The 20,768-nt window shown below is 43.7% G+C and overlaps 1 protein-coding gene across 1 annotated transcript in view; it reads left to right on the top strand.

Moving 5' to 3' along the window:
* Positions 1-5,075: 5,075 nt before the first annotated feature.
* The window catches only part of LOC111873888 (glypican-5), a 542,791-nt gene continuing 527,098 nt past the window's right edge, over positions 5,076-20,768 (top strand). The window contains exon 1 of the mRNA XM_023868952.2: positions 5,076-5,457. Within this exon, the coding sequence (XP_023724720.1) occupies positions 5,274-5,457 (184 nt within the window). The 5' untranslated portion in view covers positions 5,076-5,273. The remainder of the gene's footprint in view (positions 5,458-20,768) is intronic.

The following is a 20,768-nucleotide window of genomic DNA, read 5'->3' as shown; positions in this document are numbered from 1 at the left end:
AGTGCAAACCATCTCGACTGCTCTACTTGTTGGGTGCGCGCCGCAACCAATGTAGACGTCGTTATGGTGAGGTAAAGTTGTCCCTGTTCCCAATTAATTAAGCACCTCGCCATGGAGGTATATGGGGGAGTGGAGGTACAGCTCCACCATCATTGATCTCAGCACTAGACGGAGGTGAGTGGTTAGTTTCATGTCCCAGTCGCTTTATCTCCGGGAAAGAGCCGCCGTAGCATAGTCGCTATACCGACTGAGCTCAGAGAAAGATTTCTATTGTTTCGTAATCTGAGGTTTCTGTGGGTTCACTACGGTTTGTTTCACGTGTTCCCAACTGTGTCGGATAAGTAGGGTTGCATGAGAGGAAGGAAGAGCATGTTAACGGTTAATTGTGAAGGAATCGGTCGGGGTATATTTGATTGTGATATTCTAACATTTCTTGAACGAATGAGGACAGCCATGGAAAATGTCAGGCGAAGCGATCTCATGGTTCGAGTGTCGGTCCGAGATCCCCTGAATACAAAACCCTCAACTGCGACCTCTGCTCATGTTTGTACGAAGACTGTCGTGTGAAGAAACACAACTCGTTTCATACGGCCGCGAGGCCCAGCATGCTCTTCCTGGTTTGCTAGACGTGCAATTCCTTTCTTTTTGCATTGGCGGTCTCTTAATTTGCAGCCGTGGGGCAAAGCTCCTGTTTCCGTTATGCCTCAGTGATAGGATGCACGGTATATGCTGTGGAGTTTACATTGCGCATGCGTCAGAAAACCCATGACAACTGTGAGGTGCAGCAAAGATATCACAACAGTACTTTGTTCATTACGCAACACCAGGCTTGGGAACGAAGCAGCAGCGAGTAGCCAGGGCTGGTGTAACGGCACCTTCGTCTGGGGATAGTAGCTACCGTAGCTACCTTGATAGCAGAGGCTCAGCAAGGGAACAGGTTGTCTGCCCTTTATGACTCACTCGTCGGTAAACGGCATGTGTTTTCGCGTGACAGGACCCAGACCACAGCAGGATTACAAATAGCACAGCACAACCAAATTTGCTTTTTTTTTTTTTTCCTTCGACAGCATATACAAAAGAAGCTGTTTGTGAGTCGGATGAGCTGATCACAAAAATGGCAGTAATAATTTGTAACACACACGCAGTTCTCTGTTATTATCTGTTTTTGTATGCTAGATACACGAATATGCACTTATTACGCTGGTGGAAATAATAACGTTATTTAAATGATAATAAGCTTGTGTACAGTAATGCAAGGTAATATTCTGATAGAACAGGAGCCAGTGTAGCGACCAGCTACGGGCTGGACGACCGTCGGGTCGGGGTTCGAGTCCCGGCATTGACAAGAATTTTCTCCACGTCATCCAGACCGGCTCTGTGATGCACCCAACCTATTATTCAATGGGTACCGGGGGGTAAAGCGGCCAGGGCGTGAAGCTGACTACTCACCTCCAGCTAGTACCGGGTTCAAGAAAATGTGGATCGATACCTCCACTCCCCCATACGCCACCGTGGTGTAGTGCTTAATTAGTTAAGCATAAGGACAACTTTACATTGTTACTTATACGAACGGCAACACAAACACGAAAGTGGAGAGAACGCTCTGTTTTCGCTCAGAATTCAATACAAAAGCGCATGACATGATGCAAAGTCCAGATTTGAAATTAGCGTGTCTGAATGAAATGAAAAGTTTGTAATGTAAAGTTCATGGCAAAATGTGTGGTGACATATCTTTGGAGCCGGTAAGGCCTCTTTCCCTAATCTCTTGGGTCCACATTAAGCGGTTCCGTTATAGGAACTGTAACATTCCGACAAGCGGCACTGAAAGGGACACTAGACAGCCCTACAGCAGGCGCTGTCGATGTAAAGCTAACGATAACAAATGATTCGTATATCAAGCAAAATGAACTCTGCGGAACCCAATCAAAAGCAAAACAAAACAGCCGGTTGTGTTAAAAGACTATAAACACGATTTTCTTTCATACTAACAACAACAACAACAACAACAACAACAATTACTTTGAGCGAGAAGGGAACGAAGCAATACTCTGGGGCAAACTGAGGACACAAATTCAGCGTAACTTTTAAGAGGGACTGTACCGCTGAGGGTGGACGTATGTTCAACCGAATGAAGGCTGTGTCTTGAAAAGGTCAGTGTTTTATATGACATTAAAATCGAAAAACCACAACACAATATTCGACAATGAATATTCATAATTATATATTATGCTGGGTTCTGTTTTTCCGAAACAGCAGGGAACTGTCAGAACAGCTGATTAGTTTTCAAGGACGACTCTTCTCGCATCTACGCACTTCGTAAGCTCCTCATCCTGCTAGTTCGTATGCAGTCCTATTTTCGGTTTGCTAGAATGATCTAGTGGCAGATCATTAACTTTGTCATGATTATGTCTATTTAACTGTCTTAAGAACAGTGACTGCTGTATACAACACTTGCTTAACATTAAAAAGCTTCTAATTTTGCCCACAGAGTTTATGTACGAGTATGTTCCTTGTGATTCTCAGAATAAACAGCGATTATTTCCCTAAAGTGCATCAGTCAACTGTTCCTTAAAATGAAGACTTGGAATCAAATTTTTAATTACTGTTTAGAAGAAATAGTCAGGAAATCAAAAGTATTCTGCCCTTTCTGCAAATATTGACAAACCCTACTTTCTTACTTGCTTATTTATGGAGATGAGCCTTTCTTGAGGAGAAGCCAAATCTGCAGCGACTCATGAATTTCCCAGCATTTTATGGAACCCGAAGGTTCATTACCATGTTCACAAGAGCATTCCACTGGTCCCTATCCTGAGCCAGATCAATCTAATCCATACCATTCTATATCTCTAAGATCCATTTTAATATTTTTCACCCACCTACGCCTTGGTCTTCCCAGTGGATTTCTGGATTCCCCACCAATATCCTATATGCTTTCCTCTTCTCCCCCATTCGTGCTACATGCCCTGCTCACCTCTAATAATGTTAAAGAAAGAAGTCGTTCCTTGAACACTCAGTTCAGTGAGTGCTGCTCAGGTGTTGGGCAACTTTCGTCATGAAGCTGGTGTACCAGATCGTGGGCTTAATATTCCCCCGACCTCACTCTCTGCCCTTCTTTGTGCTTCAAAAAATTATTAGCAGGCAATTGCAGTGGGTGGGATCATCTGTGTTCATTTGTTCGTTTAACAACAATGTTAACAACCATACATGCCACTTATCTCCGTATAAGAAACGGTAAGATGGTTATAAACCATAAGGCAAGATGGTTATACAAAAAGTGGCAATATCTTATTGAAGGTAGATCTAACATTCAAGCACGGGAAAGACTAAAGTAAAGTTATTCCTGTTCTTAACCAATTAATCGCTAAGCCATGAAGACATATGGGGCAGTGGATGTATAGCCCCACAATTCTTGATTTCGGCAATATTTGGACGTTAGTGCTCAGTTTCAAGACCCGATCGCTTTATCCCCAGAGAAAGAACCAGCGATAGACATTAAATAGTAGGCTGAGAGGGCCCCAAAGCCGTTCGGGAGGACGTGAAGAGGAGAAAATCCTGCCCCTGCTGGGACTCGAACTCTAACTCCTTTGCAGTCCAGCCAGCAAGCAGTTGCTATAGCGACTGCGCTATCCCAAACACTGCTTAATTCAGAATGGTTCCGCGACTTAAGCGATCTGTCAGTGAGCACAGGGACAGGAACCAGAAGGCGTAGTCAGGCAGATCATAATCACCCAAGTTTTACAGGAACTTTCTGTCCCCATCCTTAGGGTACAAGAGGCTTTTTCGACTTTGAAGAAAGAGGCTGCAGGTTCCTGCTGAAACGTCGGTAACGACCTACCAGATTATATGTCATCCATGCCAGAAGCCTGAAGTTTGCATAGCCAGAGTCGTGAGAGCTCAGATTTAAGGTAGGATTGAAGATTACTGGTATGATGGACTGAAGAAAAACGAACGGCTACACTTCTATTTATCTTACCAGGACATTTCAGGATGCTCCGGTAGCGACTTCCCGCATCCTCCCATGTCATTACCTAACGAATCTGCCTTCCTCGTTTCATTTCCTTTATACTCAGAATTAGCTTTCTGTTCTAAAATGATCGATTAGCAAATATGGCATATGGTTTTTTTCTTGTATTTATTTGAAGTACTGACAAAAGCAGGAATGGTGGCTGGTAATACGAGCTTTAGTAATTGATTATTAGGTTGTTTAACGAGTCTTTATTAAGAGCGTCGAGGAATCCAGTGATGTGTGAACATGATACTGGCGAATAAGAACATATTTAGAAAGCGGGTTTCTTTATCTATCTGAAGGTATTATCGGACCATTCTCCTGGATAGCTCGAGGAAAACCACGAGAAACTTGAGTCTGAAGAGCCGGTAAACCCGCTGGCATTATAACTAGGCATTTGCCGAGTATTAGTCTAAACACTAGCGCTACACTGCCTGCCCAGAGTGCACCTGATGCATGCAGTTCGCAAAGGTGAAACCACAACCACATACAAAATTTGGCGAGGTAACTCGTATTAGAGCGTATTATAATACGAAAATAAACGTGGAAGAGTGATCTGGATTGAATTAAAATTTTCAGGACAGGTTCTAACGAATGATTCTTTTAAACGGTTATGACACGCTTAGTTTCAATACATCATTTCTTTCAGGAATTCTGTATTCACAGCCGAGAGTTTTGGCGCCGAATGAGATATGCGAGGTTAAACACAAGCTTTGATGGACATAGCAGACAAATTTAAATCCTTGCAGCCTACTCTCAGAGCAGAATCGCTTCAGCAGTTGTCTTGTTTTACTTATTGCTTTTCTACTGCTTATATCATTGGGCCTTCTTTCTTCCCGTGGGAATATAATACTAACCTGGCGCAACCTCTAGTGACATCTATTGCAACTAGTGCGAACCAGCCTCTGTCTTGCCGACAAGGAAATCCACCTACCTTATCAGCTACCTGTGAGCTGAACAAAAGCTGGCCGATAGATGGCACCAGATACGTGCATCACCGTGTCGTGCTGACGTCATGGAATTGAGTAGAATGGTGGGGGAAGACCATTTGCTCTTCTGCCGGGCAAGGGGCCAGTCGTGCAGTCGCTGGGCCGGTTATGTCTTGCGTTTGCAAAGGTTGACGAAGTTCGTTCGTGTGAAGCAGTGTGTTAACATAAAACATCCAATCGTTGACATTTCCAACCTGCGACGCGGCTCGTGTTCCCGAAAGACTATACAGTGTTGTGGTCAGTTTTTAGTTGGTTTTTTTAACATAAAATAATTTGCAATGGGGGCTGATATTGGGTGCGTGTTGGTCATGTTAATAGTGCTGGTGTACGGTTGTGGCTTGGTGTTCAGTGGATCTCTGCCCAGTGAGCGGACCTCCAATGTGATAACTTCTTGCGCCCCAGTCAAACCTATTCTTGAGATGAAGAACCTGTCAACTGATATCCCGGATCAGCCTGTCAACGGTAAGAAAATGTGTTCTTTGTAACGAATGTTAAGATTCCCCGTTTAGTAAAATAACGACCGAATATAAATGTCTTATTTTCTTTCATTTGCCGAAAAGCAGAACATTATAGTGTGAGTTAAGGTTATTGAGTAGAAAATATTGCTATGCCTGACCGACAGAAAACACCTACTTGGAAGTTACTGCGTTCTAGCCAGGTTAAATCACATCTGTTTGCTTGAAATCCGCGGCCGGTCTGGAAGATAATACGATTACAGCTGCCAGTGCAAATGAAGCAAGAGATTACGTATCTGGTAGGAAAACTACTTTATATCCCACATAAGCAAATGTCTCCCTGAAGTAAGGCACTGAACAGGATGTTGAAAGAAACTAACTTTATTTATATCTATAAGTAAATGGTTTTCGCCGAACCCCCGCACTAAGAAAAGCAACTTTAATGGTTGAAATAAGCTATGCTCTTCTATAACACAAGTACTTTTATTCCGTAAAGTGCGGTTTATATTTAATTTTGAAAATTGCAGTCTCTTTTAAGGTGTCTTTCGTATTGACGGTGTTAAGTTCAGTGAACTGGAAATAAATAAGAAGTTTCATTATTTTTTTGGTATTATATAAAACGGGTTCCATTATGCAGATAGGCATGAACTCTTCCTTTTCAGAAGAGTTCAATACATGTAACCCAGTTAGATTACGCAGTGGAGAAGTTCCTCATTTCACTCTTGTTCGGAAAGCTGATACAGGCGGAGGTTGGAGGGTGATGTACTGCGCTCGAGGTATGGATGCTACTGACGTAGGCCCAGTTGAGCCTCTTGCTAGTCACACGTTAACCACTCCATTTTAACCTTCCGGTTTTGATAAGGGAATGATTGGGGGTGTCGTCGGTGATCTAACAAGCTGCGTGGCCCATTTGACCCACCAAGAATCAGTCCAGGCATTTTATCGTACTTTTCGGACCCGCGGATGCTGCGATACGATCGAGCATGTTGCTTAAAGCGACACCGCTCCTGACTTGTATTCTCGAGGTGCGTGGTTGGGACACCGAGGTGTTTTGTGTTGCACCTCATGTTGTCTAGGCATATGCAGGTACTGTCAGAGCGCCCCTCCACTTCGTTGTTCACTACTGTCCGATCGATCGTTTGAGTTGCTGACGGCGGCGTTAAGCTTCAAACAAATAAGAATGAAGAAACTAGGGTCCATTCTTCTGCCCTAGCCCGTTCATATTGTATAATAATAATGAGCCGCTATATCTCAGTCGGTATAGCGATGAGCCGGACATTCGGGATTCAATTCCCAACAAGTGCATGGGATCTTTTTCTTATTCACAGAGTCAAAACCGGCTCTGAGGCCCACCCAGCCTCCTATCCATTGAGTACTGGGGGTTCTTTCCCCAGGGATAAAGTGGCAGGGGCTTAAAGCTGACCACTCACCTCCATCTATTGCCGTGGGCAAGAATGGTGGAGCTATACTCCACTCCCCCATACATTTTCGTGGTTCTATGCTTAATGAAGCATGGGGAGACCTTAAGGTAATGTAAAGTTGTCCCTGTGATTAATTGTTTAAGCACTGTGCCATGAAGAGTTATGGAGAGTGGAGGTGTAGCTCCTCCTATCTTAACCTCGGCATTAGATGAAGGTGGGTGGTCAGCCTCACGCCCCGGCCTCTTTACTCCCTGGGGAAAGAGCCCCCGGTACCGATTAGATAGGAGGCTGGGTCGGCTGTAGAGAAGAGAAAAATCCTACACTGTCGAGAGTCAAACCCGGGCCGTCCAGCCCGTAGCCCGTCGCTATAGCCATACTTGACTATCCCGACACCTTGGGGGTAGTAGTGGTGGCGGTAGAACTAATCCTGAGATCAGGTTGTCACGTCACAGGGGGAATAGGGAAACAGCAAGTTGTCAGCACAGTTTCCGTGAGGCAGTCGGAAGAAGGGGACACTGTTGTTTAATTATATACGACGTTTTTGCATATTCTTACATCACACGATGCATGTTAAGGGGCCCAAACCTACAAATCGTGTTGTTGTTATTTGGTTTGTATGTTTTCCCCGCACTTTATGTTCTCATGCGCCTTGTTTTCTTGGAAACTGACTTATCTTATTTGCAGAAGTATATCTCGTAGTTTCTTGTGCATGTTAACAGTTTTGAATATTAGACTGCGCTCTCATCTGTCTTATCACGGTGGAATGAATGGTACATATGAAAAATACATACTGTCACTAGCTGGAAGTATTCGTCCAATTTAAGAGTTGAGAAATTTGGATTTTAAGAGTTTTAAATTTTCTTTCTACGAAATTTTCCAGTCATTCTTAAGCATCTGTTCTGCATCATCTGGAGTTTTGGTGGCTTCGATTTGTGTGTGCAGGCCCAAGAGTTTGAGAGCGGTGGAGAGGTTGCTGTGGTTTCCGAGGAGGAGTTGCAGTACCGAAATTCTTGCCAAAGTCTTGTTGGCTATGTTGTTTATATGCTCATTCCAGACGAGTTTCCGATCAAACGTAATTGCAAGATACCTTTGACAAGGAACTGAATAGATCTTTCAGGCCATCGTCGTTGTGAACATTGGGTGAACAGTATCGTTACTGTTTCGTCCAGGTTAAGGCAGGCTTTCCAATGTTTTAGACGACTGATTTAGAACTGATGTGTGCCGCTGAATTTAAAGGCTGGAATACTTCTAAATAATCTCTAAAAACTGAGTTCCTACCTTAGGAGACCCACTGCACACCTGCTACAGAAACCAAGCAGTTATACAATTTAGGGAAATAATTGCTCTAACAGAAATGAGTACAGGAATTAATTAATTTTCCTGGGGAGTAAAGCGCGGCCGGCGGGTAGGGCTGACAACCTTACCACCATCTTTGAGCCGATTGTTTAGATAATGTGGGACCCTCAACGTCTCACAACCCTGTGGGCCTTCATGGCCTGTTACAAGGATAGCTTTACTTTACTTTTATTGCTGTGTGTTGTGTCAGTCTTACGAAACACATAAATTCACTCTGTGGGAACAGTTCAGAGTTCTGTATATTAAATCAGGTGGTACGTACGTACGTATAATAACTGGTTTATAATCATCCACAATAGTGAATTAAGTTTCACTACCGAACAGATTGGTCTACTTTGATTGAAGAGATGCTAGGTTTGAATCCCGACTGGGACACCTGCTACCCTGACTGAACTGTTTCGCTGTTTTTCCCAGTCCTTCCCTTAAAATTCGTGAATAATACTTCTATTAGTCCATGGCAGCTTCCTTCCATATCATTTAGTTTCTGTATCACCCTATCATCTGACGGCATATGATCTCGATACAGAAAGCGTCATTTATAAACCCACGAAAAATGTTTGACCTCATGTACCTGCCTAATTATTGCAATGAGAATCTCCGTACAAAGGAAAAGCTAGAAATGAAATGCATGTTTAATAGCAAATAGTTTCTTTAACCGGTAATTTTGTGAACATGGAGTAAAACATGCTCAAAAGAAGACATTGCCAAACAAAAAACCTTCGTCTTAGAAAAACCCCTGAAGGTCCGAGAATGTAAACTGAAAACTAATGACCAATTAGCTACACTAAACGGAAGCTGTCGAACTTGAATACAAAGAAGGGAAGCAGGATTTGAACAGAAATAGTGTGCTCGTCTATGTACTGTCTTCTGATGAATAATTTTATTCTCTGTGCTTTATTTAATGGACTTCATTGAACAGGAACATTCATACCAGAAATTGGACGTTGATAAAATGTGTCTCGAATGTGAGTAGTTAATGAGCTACCGGAGAAAATAAAAAAAAAGAGACAGTAATAGAGGAACAGAACGGAGGAAGGAGAAGGAAATGAAGTGTGCAACAATGCCGTGTACTTAGGATGTACACTTCATGGCTTGTGATCCTGATCCCAAGGGGCTTATATGCAACTTGTGCTCTATTCGTCGTAACGGCAATGTGATCAGGAATTGGGGATTTCTTTAAAAAGAGTTTCCGTTATATTTGTGTGTCCATAGGCACGTACGTGTATATTTTACACTTGCATCATTATAGAATATTCCAAAGCGAAGCACGTGATTTTTCATGTATTGCATCATTTGCTGGGCATCTGCACTGATTTTCATGAAATTTGGTACTGGAGAATTTTATCAAAATTGTGAGATTGTTTCAGTTTTTATTTACATCGGAAGATTTAAACGACAACTTTACTTGAAGACCTACATGCGTCTTTCCTTGTCTCTCGCCATGTATTTAAGTGAGAGAGTAATGTTGCGAACAGATGCTGTACAGGAAAAAACACATTTTATGTCCGGCACATTATTTCCATAAGTTTTGTAGTTTTCGATATAATTAAACAGAGGTGTCTGTGGTCTAATGGTCAGAGTTTCTGGCTACAGATCGAGAGGTCCGGGTTCGATTCTCGGCGCTACTAGATTTTATGAGAAGTAATGGGTCTGGAACGGGGTTCACCAGCCTCATGATGATAATTGAGGAGCTATTTCAAGGAAATAGCGGTTCCGGTCTAGAAAACCGAAATTAACGGCCGTTGGGATTCGTTGCGCTGACCACGCGACACCCTCTATCCGCTAAAGTTGGCACTGACTTCGCCGACAAGCGGCGGTCGCTCGGTTGGTATAGTTCGCATCCGGAGTTTTGTTTTTGTATTACAAGTATCTTAGCCGACTCTTGCATTGAACAGTCGACTACTGTAGACCACTGGTAACCTGAACTGACTTACGGCACCCCCTCCCCCGCAGAAGAACGGCACATCCAAAAATTACAGTGAGTGAAATTATTTTACGTTTTCTGCAGTAAAAATGAATTCTTGTGCAATACGGTATTATGTGTTGATGGACCTGCCTCTCTGGGTGGTGCAGGACGTAACCCGGTTACCGCTTGTCCCGAGCTTGTCCTTTGAAAAAATAATTTTAACAATAATTCTAATTTTTTTTTGTTTGAAATCGAGTAATACAAACAATTGGATGGTGCTATTATTTCACTGCTTTAATTATTTCACTGTGTGGCCTCCATAACCACACTCGAGCGAGAAAGAAGCGAAATTCTTACTGACGTAGACTGCGTTAAAATCATTATGCTTTATTTTTTTAATCTTGTGTTCTGTATCAACACACCATTTAATATTCGTCCAATATGTGTAGTAACAGTAAGCCTGAATACCGACTGCTTATTCATTCTCTAGTCCTGTATGCTTTTGACTCGCCGATCCGAGTAACCTAACGATGAACGGGTGTTTGTGAATTTAATGTTCGTTAGACTTGAAAGGATTCTGACGATGGTGTATACACTACTTCTTTTGGTTTATTTTGGACTTCACCCATCGTCTGGTATGTGAAAGACAAAAAACCACGACGTTTCGGAGACTGGATCACTGGTCCAGTGATTGAGACTAGCTCTTTATAAGGGGCCCAACTGAGTAGGTTTATCCTTCCCTATCCACCTGAAGACGGAGACAGATCCAGTCTCCGAAACGTCGTGGTTTTTTGTCTTTCACATACCAGACGATGGGTGAAGTCCAAAATAAACCAAAAGAAGTAGAAATTAATGTTCGTTCTTTACAAGAGAAGACTTCATCGTAGTCTTAATTATTTCATTTATAATTACTTCTGCCGAGGGCGCACATCGTGTACTTTTACGATATGGAACAATTACATTTCGTTTGTGCATACAGTAGTGTAGGAGCCAGGTGCTAAGCGGGCTAGTTGATGCAACGAAAGCTGTGAAGGCCAACCCAACCAGGGACATGGCACAGTGACAACTCTTGCTGCCTGTCTGTCTCCTGTCGCTGCATAAAAAGATGACTGGGACGTTGTTTTTACAGTAAACATTCGATTATGTTCACAGAACTTTAACCGTGAGTGTCTGCTTTACATGCAAATTGAAAACAGGCGGAACGAAAGGCAGGGGCAACGGACAGGTAAATGGGGCAACACGCACTGAACGCAGACGGTTGCTGAAATCGCAACGGTTCCTCGGAGCTGCTTATTACATTCAGGTGTTGTACTAGAACTGTATCCTGAAAAAGCTGTAGGCAGCAAATTAATTGACTGTTACTGATAGCGCTGTTACTGTTGGTGGTAGCAGTTGAAGTAACAATTACTGCACTGTACAGTCTTCCTGGTGAGAACGTGTCAGACCTATGGAACCTCAGATGATTAATTTGAAGATGGTTTACACCTTCGTGCTCTATTTATATAGTAAACTCCGAACCCCTAACGTTAATCGAGCCATTACTTACTCATGGAGTTGAGCCCTTCTGGAGGAGCCGCTAATTCTGCAGCTACTCAAGAATTTCCCAGCATTATATGGAACCTGAAGGTTCATTACCGTGTTCACAAGAGCCCTCCACTGGCCCCTATCCTGAGCCAGATCAATCAAACCATACCATCCCATCCTATCTCCCTAAGGTCCATTATAATATTGTCCAACTCCCTGCGTCTTGGTCTTCTTAGTGGTCTCTTTTCCCTCTGACTTTCCCTACCAACATCCTACATGCATTCCTTTTCTCCCCATTCGTGCTATATGCCCTGCTCATTTCATCCTTGAGTTGATCATTCTAGTTATACTTGGAGAAGAGTACAAGCTCCTCATTGTGTAGTTTTCTCCAACCTCCTGTTACTACATCTCTCTTCGGTCCAAATATTCTCCTCAGCACCCAGTTCTCAAACACCCTCAGTCTATATTCTTCCCTTAATGTCAGAGACCAAGTTTCACACCCACACAGAACCACAAGCAAAATTATACTTTTCGTATATTCTTATTTTTATGTTTTTCGACAGCAGACGAGAAGACAAAAGGTTCTGGACTGAATAGTAGCAAACATTACCCGAGTTCAATCTGCTCTTAATTTCTTCCGGAATCAGGTTTTGATTTGTTATCGTTGTTCCCAAATATCTGAACTGTGCCACATTTTCAAAACATCTGTTTCTTGAGTGTACGAGTATAAGGGGTGGGCCTTCTTGGCTCTTGCACCGCGACCACAGTGATCTGTTGTGCCTAAAATGTTTCTTATCTTTCGAGCCGTACAACTACATAAACTGGAGACATCAATTGGACCTGCTGTGAGCTGATACAGTGCCCCCAGCATGCAGACTAGCTATGTAACCCACAGAATCATATTATCTGTGTACCTGTGTACCTTATGCACTTTCTTGCTCCTTGAGATAAAACGTACACAGGAATGCTTCGCATGACAATGGCACATCAATTTTAACACGGAAGGAAGGAAAGGTATTCTGTTTATAAAATAAGAATGTATATCAGCAGTTGCGTCGGTCACGGTAGCCGCGCGGTCTAAGGCTTGCTCGGACGCTGGGATTTTGGGTTCGAATCCCACTCGGGGTATTGATGTTTGGTGTGTGTATGCGCTTATTATGTGTTTGTGTTGGCCTCTGTTTAGGTAGCGGCCTTGCAACGGGCCGATCACTCTTCCAAGGATTCCTGCCGTCTGTGAAAAATGATTACGGAACTGAATAAGAGGTCTGGGCTGGAAGAGCCATTGGAAAGAACTCAACAGTTTAGTGGCTACAGACTGTACACAGACGTATAGTGACTACACAGCTGAGAACAATGAACGAAATTAAGTGGAAGAACTAATTATATTTAATCTTCATTAATATTCAGTATTTTACATTTTTACACTTTAGATGAAAACGAATGCTTTTAGTTATGATACAGATCCACCTTATTGAGTGACTTCAATATCAATGGAAATAGAACACGGGTAATAAAAGGTAAGGCAAAGCTATCCCTGTAACAGGCCGTGGAGGCCCATAGGGTTGTGAGATGTCGAGGTTTCCACATTTTCTAGACAATCGGTGAGGTCAGCCTTACGCGCCGGCCGCCTTTTAACCCCAAGAATATTGCTAGTACTCATTTCTGTTAGAGGCTGAGTCGATCCCGGGCCATAGTGCGGTTGGAAGGATTAGATCAACTGAAAAAAAAGCCAATGACCTCATCGGGACTTGAACCTGCGACCTTCTCTTAAATTATTTCACTGCTGCTTCCTTTCACACGCTTCCCAGTTCATTACTCACTGACCAACCGACTATTCGACGCAGTGTAGCCTGAGCTACTGGTAACGTCATTAAATGATGACCCAAAAGTAAACGAATAAATTCGTGCGGCTTTCCATAGGTAGCGCGCCTGCATCGTATTCGAACTCACCCCGGGTACTGGCCATTCTGACCGAGATTTTTCATTGTTTTTCCCAGTCACTCTTGGAAGATGTCGGGGTAGTATTTTAAATTAGACCGTGATCGCTCTTTTCCCACATTCTTTGCAATTAGGTATTCAGTACGACCATATTATTCGAAAATACATAATTTTATCGATTGAAAATGTTTGTAAGGAAAGCAAGAATAAAACAAGTAGGCTCTGAGGTTCTCACAGCAAGTGGCTTCTAACTATGTAGTCCGTTGAAAGTTAACAGACATTTCGAAGGAATATGTCTCCCACGTCTTCAGTATCGAAGAATAAGCCAAGCAAGAAGTTGGGATGAAGCAGAGCTCTGCTTGTTATCTGCGTCTTTCTGGTTTCTTTCTTGGCACAGTTTTCGAACCTGAAGACGTAGACGACATGTTCTTTCGAAACGTCAGTTGACTTTCAACGGGCTACACAGCATTATATCCCAGAAGATAGACTCTAAAAGAATAAAATAAGAATTTCGTGGCATGCTGTCAGGCTTTAGTGCAGGGCTGATGGAGTTACTGGAGTGAACTTTTTCCAATCTACACTGTTTCATTGTGCTATATAATTCACCTATAGATAGGGGTTAAAATATTTGGATTGATTAAGAATGGGGCTAGATTTGTTTCTTATAATTCTATTTTGAAACATAAATTTTCCTGTTAATATGGAGTATTTTCTGATCCAGTTCAGTACAGCAAGGCTACGGCTCGACGACTGAGGAATCTGGGTTTGATCCTCGGCAGGGGAAAGAGATTTCTCACCTTTCCTCAGCCTCCAGATCGGCTGTGTGGCCCACCCAGTCCCCATGCAGTGGGTATTGGGAGTTCTTCTCCCGGGATTAGAGCGGCTGGAGTGTGAAGCTGAGAACTGATATTTGTCTAAGTACCGAAGTTAAGAATAGTTGGAGATGCCTGTGCATATTCAGCTCGTGAGTTTTAATTAAGCACAGGGAGAACGTTGTAACTTAAAGCAAAGTAAATAGACACAGGGCTTTCCTGTGAAACGGCACACCTGTTGTTATTTAGCAATGCTTTATGAACTCGCGAGATCAATTAGCGTGTGAGATGATTATGTACTTTGGGATGACATGGGAAATAGAACACCTGTTACCGATTTAGAGGAATTGTTTAAGCATTCACCCTAAAAGCCTAGGAAAACGTGTGTCAGATCTGGAGATTCAAACCGAGTAACAGGAACATCGCACCAAACAGCGCACTGGTTAGTGTGTGGCTGTTCTCTTACGTAACTCTGGGCTAAGTGAATACACGTTTGGAGTAGGGTACCTCTATTTTTAACTGCAGGCCTTTGTGACATGTTGTACGCTGCAGCTAACGGTACAACTTAGCAGGCGGGAATGCGCTACTTATGCAAGACGGCGGGGCACCTGCGCCCCGTATTTTTATTCTGAAGGCATCCTGATCGAATGACGGTCTACACGAGGCGTACCCTATTGAGGAATTGCGTGGGTTCCCTCGGTCACTTGAAATTGACCATAACCACCTACAGTCATCCTGTCATGTGACTAAAGAATGACAAAGATTTCACAAGTAAGTCTAAGGGCAGGAAGAAGGAACTCACAACCTAGTTCTTGTCGGGGTCATCTTGGAAAGTCAGTACTTGAAAGGGCCATGGAAACGGGATGACCGAGTATTTCGGTTAAGTGATTAAGCATTCTTGCTATATATTCTGGAGATCCCGAATTAAAGTTCGGCCTCTGTAACATACTGATTTATTTTTGTTTTGGTTTTCCTCATTCCCGGCAAATGCGGGGTTATTACTTGAAATGAGGTTATGGTCCCTCGCTTCCACCTGCCACTAATCGCCCTGTTATTGATGTCGGTAGTCAGAGTTATTTGCAGTGCCGTGAAATAAGCCATAGCTATAAAATTAATTTTCAGAGAAATGGGTTGTTTTCAAGTATCGGCGATGAGCCCTCAGGTTAAACGTAACAATCTAATAGCCGACTATATGTACCTATCGGGCAGTTACTTGGCTAATTAGTTCCCTAATTGGCTGGTTAGTGTGCATGTGTAACCTGCACTTCATAACAACGCGAATAAATTCCGCACCCTTCATGTTGCGTATGTAACTCAAAAGCGATCCAACGAGTTGGCTTATTCAGTAACGCTTCTGACTTGTATTTGGGAGGTGCCCGCTTCGAATCCTGACGTCGTGGTTTTCTTCAGGCCATCCAGGCGAGTCCTTGGACGATGTCTTCAAATGGGCTAAGAATTCTTCCTTCCTCTTTTTTCCCCTTTCGTTGTTCATGAAACACCTTACTGTTCGCCGCTATAGGCTATAATATGGGCTGTTGGCAGGGTCGTTAAATACGTTGTAATAAATAAACAAAACAACACGTTTTGTGGCCCAACTAACTGCATGTAACTGAGTCCTTGACAAACCTCTAGTTGCTCAGATACTCAAGAATTTCTCAAAATTTTATGGAACCCGAAGATTCATTACCGTGTTCACAAGAACCTTCCACTGGCACCTGTCTTGAGCTAGATCAGTCCAGTCCATACCACCCAATCCCACTTCTCTAAGATTCATTTTAATATTATCCTTCCACCCACATCAAGATCTTCCTAGTGTTTTCTCTTGGTTTTCCCACTACGGTATGACGCGTTCTCGGGTTACGAATGGAGAAGAAAGGCCTGCATATATGAAGGGTAGCTGTGAAGATACTGAATAAGCAGTCGCGGACGGTCAACAAGGGGAGGTCTAGTTTGGAGGGTTGGGCGAGGGCCTAACAGCTCAGTATAAAAATAATTTTGTCACGAAATGTGACATAGAGCCTCGGACTTGAACGGATGTTTTGGATGAACGACCTAAGCTAAGGAAGAAGGGTACGAGACTAGGTACGTCGAACATAAGGAGTTCGTATAGGGTAGGGCCACTCATAAAAGTTGCGTTCTGTGGGATACTGAATTAAGTAAACGTGTGTTGCTTGATTCGTACTTTAGACCGCCTCTGTGGTCTAGTGGTCAGAGTTCCAGAGGTCCCGGGTTCGTTTCCCGATGCAACCAGATTTTCCGAAAAGTAGTGGGTCTGGAACGTGGTCCACTCAGCCTCGTGAGGATAATTGAGAAGCTGTTTCAAGGGAATAGCGGCTCCGGTCTAGAAACCCTAGATTAACGACCGTGGGGATCCGTTGCGCTGACTACGCGACACCCTCTATCTGCAAAAAGTTGGCACTAACTTCGCCGCGGTCGCTCGGTCGGTATAGTTCGCTTGCGGACTACAGGCCACGGAGTTTGATTTGTACCTTTCTCATTCCTTTGCGAGAGAAGCAGTTAACGACATTTTGTCCTCAGAGCTGAAATTCTGACAGTGGGGCCATCAGGTAAGGATTTACATGCAACCCCTGGGCAGGGATCGGAATATTTCCAGGAAACGGTCGTGTCCCTATGTTAGGCCCCCCACACACACACACAGTTTGGCCTTCCAATCGACCTTACAGGCAAAACTGTGACAGTTTACCCCCTCCCTTTCCTGCCCATACACGCGCAGATAAAGCGGCAGGCTTCATGCCACAATCACGGTCTTCCAGCCTATAAAGCTGAGTCACACACGTCACATGCTACGGTCCTGCAGGCAGAACTGACAGACTGACGGGTTTCCCACAGGCCAACAGTCCAACAAACGATTGGCCGGCCGGCCAGCCGCACCACACACGTCAGTTTTGCCTTTCAGTCTTCAACTGTGCAGGCCGAACTGGAGGCCAAACTGTGTGTGTATGGGGGCCCTTAGCGGCGTGTGAGGTCCTCATCTCGTGTGACGGGCCTTGGTTCGGCGTTGCAATGGCTAGAGACGGCGGTAAATTCTCTGAATACCAACGACAGGCCATTCGTGGCCTTGACTCACGTATTTGCCACTACGTTATTGGGACCGGGAAAATATTCCGTGGAGATGATTAAGTTTCGGGCTGTTAAATGACGCAGTTGCAACTGCAGAAGTTATGTAGCTTGAAGTGTTATGGAAATATGATAGCAAGAGGATTTAGAAGATATCGCGGTGTACATAAAGTTATTTTATCTTGGCATTCACCTTGGGGGGCTACACAAGGTCACGAGACACGTCATGTAGAATCGCCGGTAGCTGCCCGGTACCGAGACCCTGCCGAACACAAGTCTAGACCGTTACCGCTACGCCATTTGAACAGTGAAGCCCTTGTGTGCCTGTCCCTCTGTCTGCTGGCCTCGTCGCATTCTAATACAAGCGTGGATATTTTCAGTATTAAAAAACTCTGTGGTTTTAGTCCGCAAGCGAACTAAACCGCCTCTGTGTTCTAATGGTCAGAGTTCCTGGCTACAGATCCAGAGTTCCGGGTTCGATTCTCGGCGCTACCAGATTTTCTGAGAAGTAGTGGGTCTGGAACGGGGTCCACTCAGCCTCGTGAGGATAATTGAAGAGCTGTTTCAAGGAAATAGCGGCTCCGGTCTAGAAAACCGAAATTGACGGCCGTAGGGATTCGTTTCGCTGACCACGCGACACCCTCTACCCACTAAAGTTGGCACTAACTTCGCCGACAAGCGGCGGTCGCTCGGTCGGACATTTTCAATATTACAGAATTTACGTACGTGGAACCTCACTTAACGAGCATAATTCGTTCCAGAATCTTACTCGTAATGCGAAACACTCGTTAAGCGAAACAATTTTTCCCACATAAATTAATGTAAAATACCATAATGCATTCCATGCCGAAAAAAAATTTATGTATAACGTTTATTCAAAGAAAACTATATATACATTGTTAAGGAGCGTGAATCATCTTCATCTTTTCTTCTATGCGGAATGAACCAACCTGGAATGCGAATTCGATTTGCAGAAAAAACATTCGAAATAATTAGTTTATTATTTATGATACATATCTAATTCCTTTTTACTAGAAAGCTGTCTAGAGACATTTGTTTTTGCCGACGCTTCAAAATTTGGTGAAAATGCGACACAGCATTACCATTAAATAAAATTGAAGCGCGCATAGCCACTGCCTGATTAGGGTGATGCTTCTCAATGTACGATGCAACAGTTTCCCATGCTTTCAGCATTTCTCTTATTGCGCCAGAAGATTGTTGCTTTGCTGTTACCTCCTCGTCCTCATCTGACAAACTCTCCTCCACAACTTCTTGCTGTGAAACACAATGCAACTCTAAATCGTGCAAATTGTTGATGTAGACCGATTGTATGTGCGTGCTACATCAGCCACGCTCACACCTCGTTCTCGCTTTTCAATGATTTTACGTTTCATTTCTACGGTTATTTTTATTCTCTTATGGCTGTCTTTTTGCGGCTTTTTCTTCCGGGGCATTTTTGCAAGGGTTATTAAACTTTGCACAAAAAAATCACAAATAATATGTCTGAACACAAGTTTGGAAAAATGTGTGAACACAAGCGACACCAAGATGCTAGCGGAACGAGTGGTAAACACAGACTGATGTAGCAAGCGCACAATCCGGGACTTCCCCTCTGGTCACTCGTTATGCGAAACGTCGCTCGTTAAGCGAGGCCCCCCCTTTTACAATTTGTTTTGCTCGTTATGCAAATTACTCGTTATGAGAAGTGCTCGTTAAGCGAGGCTCTACTGTATTTCGTGAAACGGTATAAATACCATGCAATTGGAGGCAGCTCCATATTGGTATATCTGTTGGTGTTACAATACCATCATTTCAGTCATGCGAATCTCTAGGCCGAAACAGTGCTGTCGTCGAGTGATTAACATCACAGCTTCATGTTCGAAAGTCCCTTTGTTTAATTTCCGCTATGGTTTATATCAGTTCCTCCAGGGAAATGCTGGGGCCACAGGTGGGCTAGCGCGATGCTACCTTCATTTACACACCGAGCAGGCTGAGGTAGCGCTACCCCGATTAGGCCACGACAGTTTCCTTTTTAAAATCCAGTCGAGTTCAACATTCTTCTGTCCCACCATTCGACGCTCTCTGGTCTAATTACTGACAGCGCTTTAAAATAAACAAAAAAATTCTTCATTCATCGTTGACAATTATCGAACTCGACTCTGAATAGCTTGTAATAAACAAAACTCCGTGATCTGTAGTCCGCAAGCTAAATATACCGATGAGCAACCGCCGTTTGTCCGCGAAGTTAGTGCCAAATTCATCGGATAGAGGTTGCCGCGTGGTCAGCGTAACGGCCGTTAATCTCGGCTTTCTAGACTGGAGCTGCTACTTTTCCATTCAGCTAGCTTCTCAATTATCCTCACGAGGCTGAGTGGACCCCATTCCAGGCCCACTACTTCTCAGAATATCTGGTAGGGCCGGGAATCGAACCCGGGACCTCTGGATCTGTAGCCAGTAACTGACCAATAGACGACAGAGGCGGTCCTGAATACCCTGTGTAGTTGAGAAATCATAGCTGGGTAAAATAAGAAGCAAAGAACAAACACCGTTCGACGTAAAAGCGTTACATTTTGTGCAGTAATGTGTCCTTGATACATGCGTAACGTCTGTTAAGGAAGTATTCTACGCGCTTGAAAAATAGCTCGGAGTAAGCTCGAATTACTTTGATGTTCCAACTGCACTTCACGGCAGAATTTGTATGATGACATCTTGTAAGCACATTCCAGTAGAGTGGCATTAAAAGCAACAGGACACATTTCTTCGGAAACTTACACTGCTCAGGACAATGGCAAGCGCACTAGTACTCCTTATTTATTTGTAAAAAAATAGTAAAAGGTAAAACTCCTTGTAACAGGCCGTGAGAGTCAAGGCTGCCTCATTCTCTAGACATTCGGCTCACTAGTGGCGGTAAGGTCAGCCCTACGCGCCGGCCGCCCTTTACCCCCAGGAAGATTCCTGGTACTCATTTCTGTTAGAGGCTGAGTCGACCACAGGGCATAATGCGGCTGGGAGGATTAGGTAAATTGAAAAATTCCACCTCATCTGGACTCGAACCCGAGACCTTCTGGCTTGTAGCATAGTGCCTCAACCAACTACGCTACCGCTTGCCCTTATTTATTTGTGGTTCATTTAATGACGCTGTCGTCTCATACTGTATTCGTAGCGTCGAATGATTGGCTGAAGTTGAACCTGGGAAATCCACAGAAATCCTCAGTCAAGATGGGCGATATCTGAGCCCAGATTTCAATTGGACGGCTCCGGAATACAAGTCAGAAGAGTTACC

The sequence above is a fragment of the Cryptotermes secundus genome, unplaced genomic scaffold, assembly GCF_002891405.2.
Source record: "Cryptotermes secundus unplaced genomic scaffold, Csec_1.0 scaffold539, whole genome shotgun sequence".
Classification (NCBI taxonomy): Eukaryota; Metazoa; Arthropoda; class Insecta; order Blattodea; family Kalotermitidae; genus Cryptotermes; species Cryptotermes secundus.
This window is presented reverse-complemented; position numbering and strand designations above follow the sequence as displayed.